Source organism: Eublepharis macularius, chromosome 7, assembly GCF_028583425.1.
Source record: "Eublepharis macularius isolate TG4126 chromosome 7, MPM_Emac_v1.0, whole genome shotgun sequence".
NCBI lineage: Eukaryota > Metazoa > Chordata > Lepidosauria > Squamata > Eublepharidae > Eublepharis > Eublepharis macularius.
Window position 1 is genome coordinate 113,401,223 of NC_072796.1, and position 16,351 is coordinate 113,417,573.

At 37.8% G+C, this 16,351-nt stretch overlaps 1 protein-coding gene across 4 annotated transcripts in view; it reads right to left on the reverse strand.

The window, feature by feature from the left end:
- UBR5 (ubiquitin protein ligase E3 component n-recognin 5) overlaps positions 1-16,351 on the reverse strand; it is a 97,580-nt gene that overhangs the window by 71,512 nt on the left and 9,717 nt on the right. For all 4 annotated transcript variants that reach the window (XM_054984341.1, XM_054984340.1, XM_054984339.1 and 1 more), the window contains exons 2-6: positions 5,922-5,966; positions 5,403-5,484; positions 5,159-5,235; positions 4,353-4,472; positions 2,522-2,711 (exon numbers count right to left, since the gene is read on the reverse strand). In XM_054984341.1, the coding sequence (XP_054840316.1) occupies positions 2,522-2,711; positions 4,353-4,472; positions 5,159-5,235; positions 5,403-5,484; positions 5,922-5,966 (514 nt within the window). The remainder of the gene's footprint in view (positions 1-2,521; positions 2,712-4,352; positions 4,473-5,158; positions 5,236-5,402; positions 5,485-5,921; positions 5,967-16,351) is intronic.

Genomic DNA, 16,351 nt, shown 5'->3' on the forward strand with positions numbered 1-16,351 from the left:
CCGATTAAAAGAATCCCCCAAATGGCTTCTATCTACAAAAACCAACCCTTTCAGTACTCCAGAAAGAGATCTCGAAGTAAAAAAAGCCAATGCCAAGGGCTCCTTGTACTGATTTACATTGTTGAATTAAAACCTTGAATTTAAAACAATTGCTTTAAGAGATCAGAGATTGCTTCTCTGTCAGAAAGTTATCAGAAATACCAGTTTTTGCAGTTGACTACCTATATGTATGGAGAGTGCATGAGTTACATGGCTGAAGATTTTGTATTATGCTCCTAAACGGTAAGGCTCTATTTAGTTGCAAACCCATGCCTTCATTGTTATAGCAACTGTTAGTATGCAAATGTTCAAGAAATATATGAATTTCACAATGCAAAACTACATTTAAGATCATCTTGGGAATAAGCTAGGCTGACTCCGTCATTATTAAAAAGGTAACGAGCCAGGGTTCACATAAGAAAAGTTAATCCTCTAGAGGCTTTTTAAGAGCTAGATTTTGAGCCTTTGCCAGCCAAAGCTGTAATACTCTTGATTATGGACTGTTACCTTTTCAATAGGCTGCCAGGTTTCTTAAAATCAACAGCTGTTAAATCCTTGCTCATGGAGCTATAGGGGATCACTGCTCTGAAAACACACCTATCATTTCTATTTCAAGCACAATTTCTTCTCGTAAACTATCAGTCCAATAATAATACATTGGCAGATTCTAAATGGCCATACTAATATAAAAAAATCACAGTTTTGGGATACCCTTTCAAGGACTTATTTACTATCATTATCTTTGCCAAAACAGTGTCTCTAAGCACCATTCAGTTTTACTTCAGAATTTTCTCTCCCTAACCACCAATAGCTCTCTTAACCTCTCCCACTTGATACCTCTTCTTCTTGTTACAACCAACCCCTTCCACACCAACTGAACAATATTTCTCATATTTCTACTGCCTGGCCCCAATTTTCCTTCCTTCATTTAGTTCTCTATCAAGTTGAACACTGATCTTTTTCAGTATCAAACTGGACCATCACTTCACTTCCCTCATTTCTTTCATGACAAATGATGAAAAATCCCACACACATTTTCCATTATGATCTTCTGTTCTACTTGATCGGATATGGACAATTCAGTTAACTTGCCCACACTAGCAACATTTCTTGTGATCACCTTCCTGACACAGATGCAATCCAAGCAACCCTCTTTTCTCTCCCATTCCTCCTCTTCCTCCTGTTTCTAGTTTCCTTCTCTTTAATGAATGACCCAGTCTCACTCATCTTTACAAAATTCTTCATGTGCACCTTCTCACTTTCAAGTGAGAACTGCAGTACGTGTTGCACTTGGACTTCCCTAATTTATTTCACTCAAATTGAAATCAGTTGCAAAGAGGTTAAGAACATAAACAAAGGCCTGCTGGATCAGATCAGTGATCGATCTAGTCCAGAATCCTATCTCACACAACCAGTTGCTATAGAGGGCCAAGAACAGCATAGAGGCCAAGGCCTCCTGGCAGTGGTAATCAGAGGTTTAGTACCTCTGAATGTGGAGGGTCCCTTTAGTTGCCATGGCGAGTAACCACTGACAGACCTAACCTCCTGAGGTAAAACAGAAAGGTTAACAATATTCTTTCACCTTCAATGAATAGCCCCATCTAAGACTCCTCCATATGCAGTTCAAGGCAAACTCCCTTTTGGAGAGGTGGCAAGAGGAAGACTTCCCACCTACTCAAGGCTACCCTAACTAACCCATCATATTGCCAGCCTGGACACAACAAAGATTAAGGTAGGCATGGGAAGTTGCAGGGAATAAGGTCCTGGGCTTGCATTTCCTGTGGGAAGAGGACAGCCATTTGGAGAAAACATCTAGACTTCTATTTCTTAGCTACACTGGACATGTCCACATTCTTTCACACAGGAAATTCCTGCCTAGCAATGAAAGACTGATAAAAACAGAGTAATACTGGGTAAAATGTCTACCTGGTAGGGAAAATAAACAAGTGATGATTATTTACAAGAGAGATGTAGTACACCAGATACTTATCAGTACATTTATCAGTACAAAATATCTGCTAACAGAATGCAAAACAAAGCCATTCAGTGTTTTGTTCTTTATTTAAAAAAAAAGGTGGCCAGGTATTTGGCAATCTGTACATGGGTGGGGAGGGAGAAAAGAAAAGAAATAGCCCCTTGGGGAGAAGCATAAAACAAAACACCACAACCAGGCAAGTCAGCAGAGTCTGAACAAATTCATCCAATAAAGTAACAGGAATCAACATGCAATTCAGAACAATTATCTACCTCCAGGAAATCCAGAGCTAATAAGCCCTAGAGTAATGTTACGTTTTAAAAAAACCCACAAGAGAAGGGCTTGGGAAATATTATCCAGCTAACCTACTTTGAAAATCCTATCTAACCCTACTGCCACTAGACACCATGTAAATACCTTTACAAAGGAAAGGAAAAAACGCAAATATTTTAATTGAATTTTCAGCAGCTTATTCTATATAAAAATCTTGAAATGCTCGTAAGGTACCTGTGAAATGAGTTCTTCTGGAATAACTGAGGCTGGAATCACTGGTTGTGGCTGACTACCCAACAGTCCAGACCCTCTATCACGTCCTGTTCGAATTACTCGTGTTTGCCTCCGAGAATCTCTAGCTCCAGCTGAGGATCTGCCTGAAGATCCTCCTCCACTCCCTCCAACACCAGAGCTCCAGCGACTCCTGAGAAATATTTGGAAAAGGCAACAGGTCAATGTAGTTTTAAGGAGACACTGTGTGGCTGTTTAGATGTTATTGCTCCCTAAAGCATACTAGCATAATAACAATTTATACTATAGAATCTAGCATGCCTGATACCATTAACTTTTCCTAGAACATCAGTATTTTAAGTACAATTCCTTAGCAGATTCCAACTCATTGACATGAATTAAGGTAGACACTTTTTACTTCTCACTTTTCATTCTTTGATTCGAGATAGCTTTTAAATTTTTTCTAAGAAATACTAAGCTACACCCTCTGTGTAAAAGGGCTACCTGCTTAACTTCTATATCTTGGAGCTTGTATGTTCAGTTAAATCCTGAGTTATTAAAATGGAACTCTACTTTAAATTTAAATAGCATTTTCAGTGGGGGGGGGGAATCAAAAGATTGAAATTCTGTATACTTCTGCATCTTTTTAAGAAAATAATGGCAAAAATGATTGAACTTGTCCAACAAATTCATCCTTCCTGTGAAATTCGAAAAATCTGTTCAAATTGAAATATCTTGACTAGTGGAAATGTGAGATCCTCCATATATTGGGAACTCTCCTTATTTTCTATAGTTACTGACTATACTTTACTCAATCCAAACATGAGGCTGTTCAGGGATTTTAATGATTACCCTAAGGTAATAAAACATAACCAGACCAGGGATCTGCAACCTACGGTTCTAGAACCAGATGTGGCTAGGTAAGGAAACAAATACAGCTCTTTAGAAAAGAAAATTAAATCATTAAATTTAGGTAGGATGTTAGAATAACCAGCATGTGAAAGGAATGGCAGGCAATTTTTTTAATGGGACTACAGAAGCTTCTCAGAGATGCTTTAACAAAAGGGAAATGATTGTGGTGAACAGCTGTCAGTAATCCAAGTGCGAACTGTACACAGATTTATGCCAGTGTCCTAAAATAATCATGCAAGGTCTCCTGTGTTTATTTTTTACTTGTTGTGGGATCCTGAATGTGCCATTTCAAATAAAGAACTGGAAACAACCAATGGCTGGGCTGTGGAAGCTTTATGGATCAACATACCAACATCAATAATGTTAAGATGTATAGTTTCACTTATCCAAATGGGATCTCTTATATTGGCTCTTTAAGGAGCTCTTGCTTTGAAATTGGGTGTAGTTTGATTCTTTAAAGGTTGCAGACCTCTGTACCAGACAAATACTGAAACAGGAGTAAAATTTGTCATGAATGTATTACCAATGAAACAACTGCAACTGGAAATTCAGTAAGGTATTTTACATATTAGCACCATGCTGTCAATAAAAGAGTTTCAGGTAGAAGTGCCGCATTTAAGTCAACAATTTCTCCGCCAGAAATTAAGCTATTACTATTGAAAAAAAATAATTCTAAATGACTACCTATTATAATATCTTTTGAGTTTTTTTAGGAGAGGTGAAGTAAGGCAGAGATTGTTTCAGTAAATCTAGGGTTTAAAGCAAGTACAAAACCTCATTTAATAGCTCTTTTCCAAAAACCTACCTAAACCCACTGAGGCATTTTAACAGTCTTCATACATACTGCTGACAATGTATGTGTAGTCACACATAACCAAGTATGGTACAATCAGGTTGCAGCCTCAACCCTATCAAAACTTACCCAAGGGTGTTGCCTGCCAGTCTGCCCAGAGTTTCAGAACCAGACAGAAACCATGGGGAATCACTAGTCCTGCCTGGCCTGGATGTCCTTCCTGCCCCTGAGCCACTGCTCAACTTTGAACTGAAAGTAAAAGATGGTAGATCAGTCACAATACAATCCCAAATGGGTTAAAAACAAAGCCTGGAATCCCAGGTTTAAATTCTCAGGGACTCAGTCTGGTAACACACCAGCTTAAGCAACACCCTTGGGGAATCTTCAAATTTAGCTGCAGAATATGATCTATCATAAAAAAAAGAAACAGACAAAGCATGCAAAGCATGCCAAATACATGTGCTTCAAGACAAAATTATTTCTTATAAAAATAAACCTCGGGTATTAGCAGTCACAATCCTTGCTGAATGTATCAAAAAGAATGAATATATGCATTTGACTTAAAGTAATATATTTGTGAATAAATGCAAAATCAACAACCTTGTTTAAACCCAAACTCTAATCTTATAGCGGTGACAAGGAGATACAGATCCAGAAATGATGTCCTGGCAGCTGGTTCCACCACCAAGATGACTGTTATCTGAGGCTTGAATAACTCAGTATTTAATTCAGAAATCACATTTTGTTGGAATGCCTGTCTGGTTATTTAACAAAGATAGGTTACTGGCCTGCCTTTATTTTAGGCCAAGACCTCTAGAGCTGCCATCAGCTTGCTAAACTGAGATATTTGATTAACAGTTGAAAATCTTATAACTTTACAAAATATAAAATTATCAAAAATGAGATACCTGCTGAATAAAGGGAAAAAATCTTACCCATCATTATTATCAGGTTTACCCAATTCCAATCTGTCAGGTTGAACTAAAAAGCCAATTCTGCAGACTCTACCATCCTAGATTAAAAACAAGAAAAAAATGTACAATATTGAAACAAATATGTATGGGAGGAGGGGCATTAAGGTTTCAATAGTTGGTAAAGTTGGTTTAATGGAGGTTATGAAAATTAGGTTTAACTATATGACCATAACACTGTTGTCTGAACATATTTTGAGCAATTTACCTCAAGAAGAAATGCAGCATGATTTGGTCCCACCACACACTGTTTAATAGTAGCCTGTTCCAATACATTCAAAGGGGGGTGGCTGAAAACAAAAAGTGAGCATGTGTAACATTTTTAAAGACTCTTTACTCTGAGAAAGAAAATAAAACAAGTGGCATATGAAATGTACAATGAATTTAGATACATCTGAAAATGACTAAAAATGTACACTAGTTGCAACAACTGACGTATTTTCAGTCATTAAACATAGAAAATGAAGAACAAAATCTTATAAGTGATCAAGGAACATTATGTTCCAATGTAACCCACCAGCTAATGTTTTCCAATCAAGTTATCCATGACTGGCTCTGTATTTATTTATATTTGCTTTTTTACATATATCCTGCACACCTTTAACTCTGTTCATTCCAACTGTGTGAGTCAATTCAGATGTTACCAATACTAAAAATATATGAATATGAACAGTAGACATTCCTTCAAATTATTTCCCAAGATATTACAGCATCTATTGCACCTCACCTGTTTAAGTTGTATTTATTGAGCTTCTCTGAAACTTCCCTTAACCTGTAAGGAAAAACAAAACATATTTTAGCATTTACAAAAAGCTTCAGTTAAACAGCATGGTTTTGCTACAATTCATATCAAAAGATCTGTTCATACTGATATAACTAACTTTCAGAGGCCAAAGTGAGGACTTGCTACAATTTTAGTGGTCAGGAAGGGGAAAGCTATTCACTGTAAACAGGACGCAACAGCTGCCAATGTTAATAACTTTGAAAGCAGATTGCTAAGACAAAAATATAAGAGCCTCTTGTCTACCTTCACTCAGTACAACTGGTAATATCAAACATTAATACACAAAAGGTTAAATGCTGCTTTCTATGGCTACTCATGGAAGTCACCTGCCTTCCTCAGTGTGCACAAATGCACTCGTTCATGGACTGAACAACCTTTTCACATTCCATGAAGTAATATATTAGGCAAAACCTAGAGGCAAAATCTATACATATGTATGCGGTGCACAACATTTCCCATGGAAAAAATTTTGCCCCACATATAGATAAAGAGACTATATAGTTGTCAGGGCTGTTGTGCTACAAATCAATTGTGTTAGAGGGGCTAAAGGTGGGATATGAAGCATAAACAAATGCCAGTGCTTGTACAGGTATATATGGTATATTTGCCTTCTTTTGCTAATATTATTTCAATTTTGCTAATATTATTTAAATATTTAAAATGATTTCCATTTCAATCAGAAAATTTTCCAGAAAGTTTTCTGATTCAGATTTTCCCAGAAAACCCATATAATTGGATACACCTACAAAGCCTTTGTTTAGAATGTATGATACTAAGAATGGCCAACTGGCCACCTGTGTAGCACATTCAATTCTTATCCTGAAGCTATCTGGGCTCTTCATTATCTATGCACACTAAGAATACAGTAGAAGCAGGTACTACTTGTTACTTAGCAGGCACCCTCCTACTGGAAAATGAGAAGTTGCCACAGAAGTCCCTATCAGCAGCGTTGCTGTCAAAGCGACTTCATAAACTGGGAGCCAGTTTGGTGCAGTGGTTAAGACTGCGGGACTCCAATCTAGAGAACCGGGTTTGATTCCCCGCTCCTCCACTTGAAGCCAGCTGGGTGACCTTGAGCTAGTCACAGTTCTCTGGAGCTCTCTCAGCCTCACCTACCTCACAGGGTGTTTTGTTGTGGGGATAATAATGACATACTTTGTAAACTGCTCTGAGTGGGTGTTAAGTCACCTGAAGGGCGGTATATAAATCTATTATTATTATTATTATTATTATTATTATTATTATTATTATTATTATTATTATTATTATAAAGGCATCAATGCTGCCAGTTCAAGCAGCACACTATTTGATAATTCAGAGGCTGCTCTTAAGACAATGTCTCGTTTCCTAAAGTGGCATCTTCTAGATCAGTCAGCATGGAGGTACATACTCCCCCATCCTATATTAGTAGGATAAGAATGCAACCATGTTGTTACAGAATGTAACCAACCATTGTTACAGCCAGTCTCTCAGCAGCTTCTCAGGAGAGCCCAAACATCCTAGCCAATGACAACTACCCACCCATGCTTAAGTTCTACTATTTTATACTGTAGTACTGTAGTAAAGTAGAGCTAGGTTAAATGTACCTATCTTGCAACAGCAGAAACTGAATCATGCAAATTATGATTACCCATAGCATATACAGGTTATCAAGTTAAATTTCGTAACACTGAAAACACTACACTTTTAAATAATTTATTATCATTAAACACATTATAACACAATTCCAACACGATATGCTTGTTCTACTCAATTCTGGAAACTTTTGTGAGAATGTGTGTCTTTTGTAGGAAGGCAATATCAGCTTTTAGTTTTTTAAGATGTTTAAGGCATTTGTTGGGAGAGCTGAACCTTTAACATTCCAAGTAATGATGTTTAAAGCATTCATTGGTTAATGGGAGGGGGGGGAGAAAAATTCCCTTACATCTCTAGAAACATCCCAAAGAAAGCAGCTAAAGCTGCAAGTCTAAACATAGTCACCTGGAAGATGAAGGTGAGAAACTAATTCTGAAAGATTCTTTAAAGAAACGTTTGATTTGATGCAGTAAGAATCTGAATCATTGCCAAGACATGTATGTCCAGAAAGGGGGTCGGGGGGGATAAGAGAATGTCTGCAAGTCCAATTCACTTTTTTAAAAATGCTGGTTATTCCCTCAAATAAAAACTGAGCTTTACTTCTAAAGAGTATTTATCAATTATAATTTATCTAGGAAAACATGTAGAACTGAGCATTCAGAACATCTTGTATTAATAATAAATATTTTTGGAATATTGGACCTTTACCTAATGACAGATGACTCAATTTAACATGTTTAAGAGCAATACCTTTTATGAATATATGAAAAAAACATTGCTAGGAAACTGCATGTGGAACAGTACCACAATGGGAAGCCACTGCAAGGCAATTATTCACATACTGAACTTTCTTTTTGAGCCTGAGTAACTCTAAATTTCTTCCTGAGAATAGGCAAAAGTTCATCTGCTATGAATGACTGACATCGGTATTAGTTGGTTGCTATGTAACTGCACTTAACCAAATGCCTTTAACCAAGTACCCACCATGCTGTTTCAGTGCCTAGAATTGGACAACAAACATCAAAAGAGCACTGTGTAGGATCAGACCAGCAGCCTAACTAGTCCAGTATCCTGCCTCACACAGTGGCCAACCAATTACTCTAGAGGGCACTGAGGCCAAAGCCTTCCCCAATGTTGCCTGCTGGCACTAGTAAAGAATTGAGTCTTCGTATATCAATTCAGTGTAGACAAGGAAATATTGTTCAATTAGGATAAAATGGAAAAGGAATGTATTATCAAAGAGTAAATTTACTGCATGATAACATTAGCAAGCAAAAAAGCGCGACCGAAAGGGACTCTTAGTAGTAAATCTTGGCATACAGACGATGGCAGATTCAACCCCTAAAAAAGGATCTTAGGCAGAAGCCTAAGACACTAGAGAGTTGCTGCCAATTAAAGAGTTGACAGCACTTTGTTAGAGATACCAATGGTTTGAGCTCTGTATAAGGCAGCTTTATATGTTCAGCAACATTAAAGCCTTAAGACATTTTGGTTATATAATGAACCCTTTGAAGGGCTCATTTATCAAGCTTGCACAATTGTTCTGTTTCCCTGATATATTTCTATTTGGTACAATAACAAGCAATTACATTCTGCATTCTAGAAAACTAGAAAGGACCAGGGATCCCAATTTAAACAAGTCCTAGGAAGTATCAGTCCCCATGCAGGCAGGCACAGGAATGACCAAGGAACTAGCATTCGGCATCCTGTGCTGGATGTGAAAGACAGAACAACAGAAGGGGAAAAAGCAATTTTTAAAAAGTAGACTCATAGCTGGGGTTTAACCAGACACCATGCAATAATTTTTTTTTCAAAATCAAACACTGCACTCAGAGACAAATGCAAATTCAAAGACCAAAACATAGCCCACCCAGGCACAGTGGAGGTAGGCCCTGCTATATGGCAGACTCCAGTTTCTACCCCCTCAGCATACCAGTAGTTATGGGAGATGGGAGGTCTGCGTACATAGCCTTAGCCAACCTGCTCCCTTCAATCAAGGAGGTCAAGTTTTAAGACAGCATTCACTGAGTCAGCAAAGGGCAAGAAGAAGACAAGACAAGAGAGCACATACAAGTCCTGCATTTCCCATTACAACCTAGTATGAAAACTGAGCTCACAATGCAGAGGAGGAAGAGAAAACAGTTCTCTTATGACTTCTTTCTATGCTTGAGCTAAAAACAAATAAGAAGTTTTAGTTTAATTCAGTACCGTACATATTTGTTGTCGTTACAAATATTGAACTGCTTGGAATACTGTTTCTTGAATATTGTTTGAATTGTCTGGGTCTTGCATACTGTTACATATACGGCAGAAATATAGGGTGCAGTTGTTGACCATGGAGAATGTTTTTGTAGGCTAGAGACTAGCAGGCCCAGGGTCTCAGCTCAACAATGAGACATGCCAAACAGGAAGTCCAGAAATCCATAAAAGAACAGCCTTGGAGAGGGGTAAAGGACAAAGCAGAGAAAATATGCTTCAGTTGATTATAAATAATATAAACAGTATCAGTAGATACAGTTGTCTGGGCCCAGGTGTGAGAAGCACCAGAGAATGGAAAGAATGTCCAACTAAATGTAGAAGTGAAGATGTAGTTCAAATATGGATGTACTGGTTGAGGGCCAACAGATGGCCAGCCATAGGTGTGAAAAATGTATAATCTTCATTTTTGACAGTCTTTACAATAAAAAGTAGCAAGAATGAATTAACAGATTTTATATATTTTAAGAAAACACATTAATGTAGATAACTTTGTATGGTGACTGAAGTTATAAGATTAGTTAAGAAAGAATAACCTACATATCAAGTACGACAGCTAGCTATTGTTAGGTTTTAGAAAACTAAGAATCATAGAAAACAAAATTGATCTGGATCTGTTTAAAGTGTAAATAATTATCTTTTAATAAAAAGATTAAATAGAGGTAAGGTAACATTTTTATATATCAAAATGAACTAAACACACTGTTGAGGTGTACCTCTTGCCAGGATATTAATAATCTGAGATAGGGCTTCTTAAATGCACACCTATACTGAATCAGGCCTGACAAGAGCCATCCCAAAAACACTCATGTTTTTTATAGAAAATAACTGCAAAAAAGCAACTAACTGACTGACATGAAGCTGACTGGATGTCAGGCTTCTTCTTTTTAAAAAAAAGCCAGTAAGAAAGGTGCAGGCGACCTGCCTCAATGGATGAGAATCTAGACAAGGTTTCAAATATAGGTCTGCTCTGGTCCCATGCAGGAAAGAATGGTAGCATCTCAGAAACTTTGTTTACAGTTCTCCAAACTTAAACATACCGTGCCATAGCATAAAATGATGGGTAGCAATATATTCTGAAATGCTCAAGCAACACACATACCGTTTTTCCCCCTCAGTCTTTTTTCCCTACTCTAAAACTATATGCTAATTAGAATAGGGGGAAAATTCTTAGCATACAAGACAGCAATGGTTTAGCATCTTCTAGGTTAATAATGTATATAGTTTCATTCTTTTCTCACCACTACTTTGTGTAGAAAGGAAAAAATAAAGAGTCCTTGATTGAATTAGTCCTTACTAAACTGACTCCTAATCTTCAAACCTGTCATATATAAAACAGAAAAACAAAAGTGAAGCAGTTAATAGGCCTACATTAAGATCAAAAAATATATTACACATTGTAATAAGATATCTTTCTCTTAAATTTCAGAAAATAAAAGTTCTAGCCTTGGAACAAGCCTAGTTCTTGCAAACAAGGGGAAGAGCACTGCACACAAACACAATAAAACTGCTAAGAATTATTTACAGCAGCCTTTCAAATGTCTAAACATTAGCCCACAAAAGTTCATAAGTAGCCTTTTTCCTTACATGAACAGCCTGAAAAGTCTTACAAGACTTACTTTATGTCCTATAACACTATACAGAGCCTCCACATCTAATTTGGTGAAATAGCTCATTACCTAAACTCCTGCTGGCAGGAATTTTGAACTAGAACTCCACTTTGCTACTGCGCTTTCCCAGAGTCAGCTAGAAATACAAAATTGGAAGGAGGGAGCATTTGACAGGTCCATCAAGTGGAGGTCCATCCATCAGCAGTCAGCTGCCAGAGCCTGAATGCATGGACGGTCTGCTTTTCCCACTCCTTAGAGAAGCAAGACATTGTCTTTAGCTAGTCATAAACTATGACTTCAATTTATTTTGCTGTTCTTCATTTTCCATATCCAAAGCCCCACTGAGTTGCTTTTTGTATGGGCTTAAAAAAAACTCTTAAAATCAGATCTATTCTTGCTGAGAAACTACCAGAGTTATTCCCCACCCACCGACCCCAAGCTTACCACTAAAGATTTTTTAAAACATTATTAACATTGTTTATAGTCCGCCTTTCTCATTGAGACTCAAGGAGGATTACATATTGTAAGCCAATACGATCAACGGCTGGGATATTCAATAAATAAATTTGGTATGGATTGAAGAAATTTGAAAACAAGCGGAAATCCAATACAGAGCTGAAACAAAACATAAGAAATTTAATATGCCATATTAAGCGATACAGAAAATACCCAGTAGGAGCACATTTGTAACAACAGACAGTACACAATAGTACACAGTAGACTACAGTCCCTATCCCTTTACCAAAGCATCTCTCTGAACCATTTATTTACAATAAAACACTAATACCTAGGTAAAAAGGCCTTCCTGCATAATTTCGTTTTGCCTAGTTCACAGAAAGTCAGGAGAGTAGGAGCCCTCCTAACCTGATCAGGCAGGCCATTCCAAAAGGTAGGGGCCACCACAGAGAATGCACGTGTATGGGCAGCTGTTGGGTTTGCCCATTTGCAGGGTGGTAACTGCAGAAGGCCCTGTTCAGATGAGTGAAGCTGTCATGGTGGAGCATAAGGAGAGAAGTATTTATGTAGACGTGACAGACCAAAAACTCAAAAGGCTTTCTGTGTGATAGCCAAAACCTTGAATTGAGCCTCATAATTGATATGTAGCCAATGCAGTGACTGCAGAATGGAGTAATAATATGCGTGATCTGTCTAGCTCCTGATAATAATTGAGCTGCAGCATTCTATACCAATTGGATACTCCAAACTGACTTTGAGGGAAGACCCATGTTCACTGCATTACAGTAGACTGGTCTCAGTGTTATCATGGTGTGGACCAGGTGGCCAAATCAAATCAGTGGTGTCAAAGTAGGGACCATCATCAGAGCTAGACTGAGTTGAAAGAAGGCTTTTTTTGCAGCTGCACTGTTGGTCTAGCAGAAATGCTGGATCCGGGGGCGGAGCAACGCTTGGAAATGGTGGCTGCTCCTTTCTAGAGCTCTGGGCCCGGCCTGCTTCCAGCCTCAAAACAAAGCCATAAAAGCATCCTGATACGATGGGAAAGACAGGGGCAGGTAAGCCAAAGCCTCCCCACGCGCAGTCAGCCACAGTTAAAGCTTTTTTTGCCCCTGAAGAAGCCAAAAACTGCAATAAATCTTCAGCAGAAAACGGAGCTAAAATGGCTGACGGGGAAAGCAGTGTGGTGGGGTTAACAAAACAAGAGTTCTCAAAAGCTATCCAAATATTGGAAAGCAATATTATTGCCACCATTTCTGAAAAAATAGATGAAAAGATAAACAGCAGCCTAGAGCCCATTACAAAGCAACTCAAGGACATTAGTGAAACTATAGCTGCTGTTACTCAAACAGCTGAAAAAGCCCTTGAACTAGGGATTAATCTGCAAAAAGATTTAAATCAAACCCAGCAAATAGAAGAAGCACTATCAGTGAAAATAATCGACTTGGAGATGAAAATTAAAGCTAGAAATCTGAAGATGAGGGGTCTCCCTGAAAATGAGGAAGAACATACAGAGCTTCCTATTTTTATAATGTCCTGGCTTGCAGAAGTACTCCAACTGGAAGAAGGGGTTGCTCCCAACATTGAAGCTGCTTTTAGATTGGGATCTAGGGCAGCAAATAAATCACGCCTGCCAAGAGATATTTTGGTAATCTTTAGAGACCTACGATCAAAAGAAAAGATTCTAAGAGAGGCGCGCAGACGTGGACATTTGCTCTACAAGACCAAAGAAATTCAAGTGTTCCCTGATCTGCCATCAGAAATATTAAAAATGCGCAGAGACCTAAAGCCAATTACCAATGCACTTGCAAAAGCTAACTTGAAATACAGGTGGATTGGATCGACTTCCAAGCTCTCAGTGCTTCATGATGGAAATCTGATTGTTGCTAAGGATTTGGAAGAAGGACATGCTCTATTAAATACTTTGAACCTCACTGCTGAGCATAACCCACCTTTGAAAGATCTACAGGAAGAATCCAAGATACCAAGAAAGACTGAGAGTTGGAAGAGAGTCAGCTCTGCTTTGCAAGACAAACGTTGAAAACTAATCGCATGCAGTCAGCAGACCCAGGGTGCCTTTGTTACAAGACAAACTTTATGATCACAAAGAGGTTGGAGTGGAGGCTGGGATTCAGACTCTAGGCAATCTCCCCCCTATTTTCCTTTTTTGTCTCCTGGTTTAGGGCTGTAAAGCTCTTTTGTTTTCACCTTGTTGTAAGGTGGAAATCAGGGTGGCATATGTTATTTCAGTCAGCCGTTGCTGACTTTTCTTTTTTCTTTTGTCTTATCTTTTTCATTTTCAATCTAGTAAAAATTGTTGCTGTAAAGGATAGAAAAGGGGAGAGAGGGGGGGAATTAACAGAGGGAGGGAATGGAATTAGGGAGGGGGTGGAAGGAATTGGAAAATTGTCCTGGGGATTTGAGGTTTTGACTTGGTTGGGATGTATTGGTGTGTTAATGGATTTGATTTATGAAATCATAGTTCAAAACTGGCCATTGAACATACAAGTGGTGTTCTCTTTGTTTAGACTAACAAAAGCACAGGGAGATCTGATGGCAGATTTAGCTACATTTTTTGCTATGCACTATAAGATGATGGGGCCAAAATTAAGAGGGTCTAAAAGAACTTTGTTATATTTTCACCCTAGCCAAAATAATATTCATCTATCGCTAGACTTCTTACATAGATAATGGGTGACCAGAAATATAAAATTATTTCGGTGAATTGTAGGGGTCTAAACAATAAAATCAAACTTAAAAGAATATCAACTGCCCTTACAAGACAGAAACCTTCAATATTATTTCTTCAAGAAACACATCTGAAAACCTCTAACCTGCCAGTTTTTAAGACTTGCTGGTTTAACCAGCAGTTTCAATCCCCTGGGTCATCAAAATCCAGAGGGGTGGCTATACTATTCTCAAAAGAAACTAATTTTTCTTTAAAGGAATCAAAAATAGATCCACAAGGCAGATTTTTATTTTTAAAGGGCAGTTTAGATCATATGCTGCTAACATTGGCTGTAATTTATGCACCAAATCAAGACCAAATAAGCTTTATAGACAACACCCTAACACTTTTAAACTCTTTTGCAGAAGGAGAAATAGTTCTTGCTGGGGACTTCAACTTTATTATGAATTATGATTTGGACAAAACCCGAAAACACCACTGCCATCGAGTTAGGAGGACAGGTATCTCTGAACTATCAGGTATAATAAATAAGGCAGGCTTACAAGACATTTGGCGTATCCAACACCCAAGCACAAGGGATTATACTTACTACTCATCTGTTCATAACGTATATACACGAATAGATTATATTTTTTTGACACCTAAACTCTGTGATCTAGTTTGTTCAACTGATATAGGTGAGAAACTATGGTCTGATCATGCTTGGACGGAATGTGTTTTCAGTTTAGGGTGTAAAATGCAAAGGAAAACAAATTGGAAATTAAATACTTCACTTTTATTCAACAAACAAATCTATTCAAAAATATCCTCAGATATAAAGCAATATTTTGAACTAAATGCAGCTTGCGGTGTCTCCCAAGAACTGGTGTGGGACGCTATGAAAGCTGTTCTTCGGGGGCAAATTATATCAGCAGCCTCCTATCACAAAAAACAAAGAGAGAAAACTAGAAACGAGATAGTTGCCAAAATTAAAAGCTTGGAGCAGGAACATAAGAAATCTTGTAGCAAACTGATTTATAAACAGTTAACGTTAGAAAGGAAAGCCCTAGAAAGCTTAGAAACTGCTCAGATTCAGAAAAAATTACTTTATGTTAAGCAAAAATATTGGGTCAGGTCACCTAAATCCACTAAACTCCTTATTAAAAAAGTTAAAGAGAAAACCATGACATACGCCATAAAGGCTATCAAAGATAAAGCAGGACAAATGCATTCAAAATCTGAAGAAATAGTAAATATTTTTGCAGATTTTTATCAGACTTTATATACCTCAGACTCGCCAGAGCCTGCTAGGTTAATAGATTATATATCTAATAGAAACCTAGTTAGTAGCATTTCAGATGAACACAAATCAATCATGGAACAACCAATATCAGAATCAGAAGTTAAATTGGCAATTAAATCGCTCAAAAATAACAAAGCCCCTGGAAGGGACGGTTACCCTCCAGAATTCTACAAAAAATATATAGATCTGATTCTAACCCCATTGACAGATACTTGCAACTTTGTACTGAAGTCAGGCAAGATCCCCCCATCCTGGAAGGAGGCAGAAATTACTGTGATACCTAAAAAAGGCAAGGACACTACTGACCCCAAATCATATAGGCCAATTTCCCTTTTAAACCAAGACCAAAAAATTTTCACTTCTATACTAGCAAAAAGACTAACCTCCTTTATCACTAATTATATACATCTGGATCAGGCCGGCTTTATGCCCACAAGAAATCTCTTTGACAATATAAGAAAAACCATAGATTTAATTAACCATTGCACCCTAAAAAAGCTACCAGCTT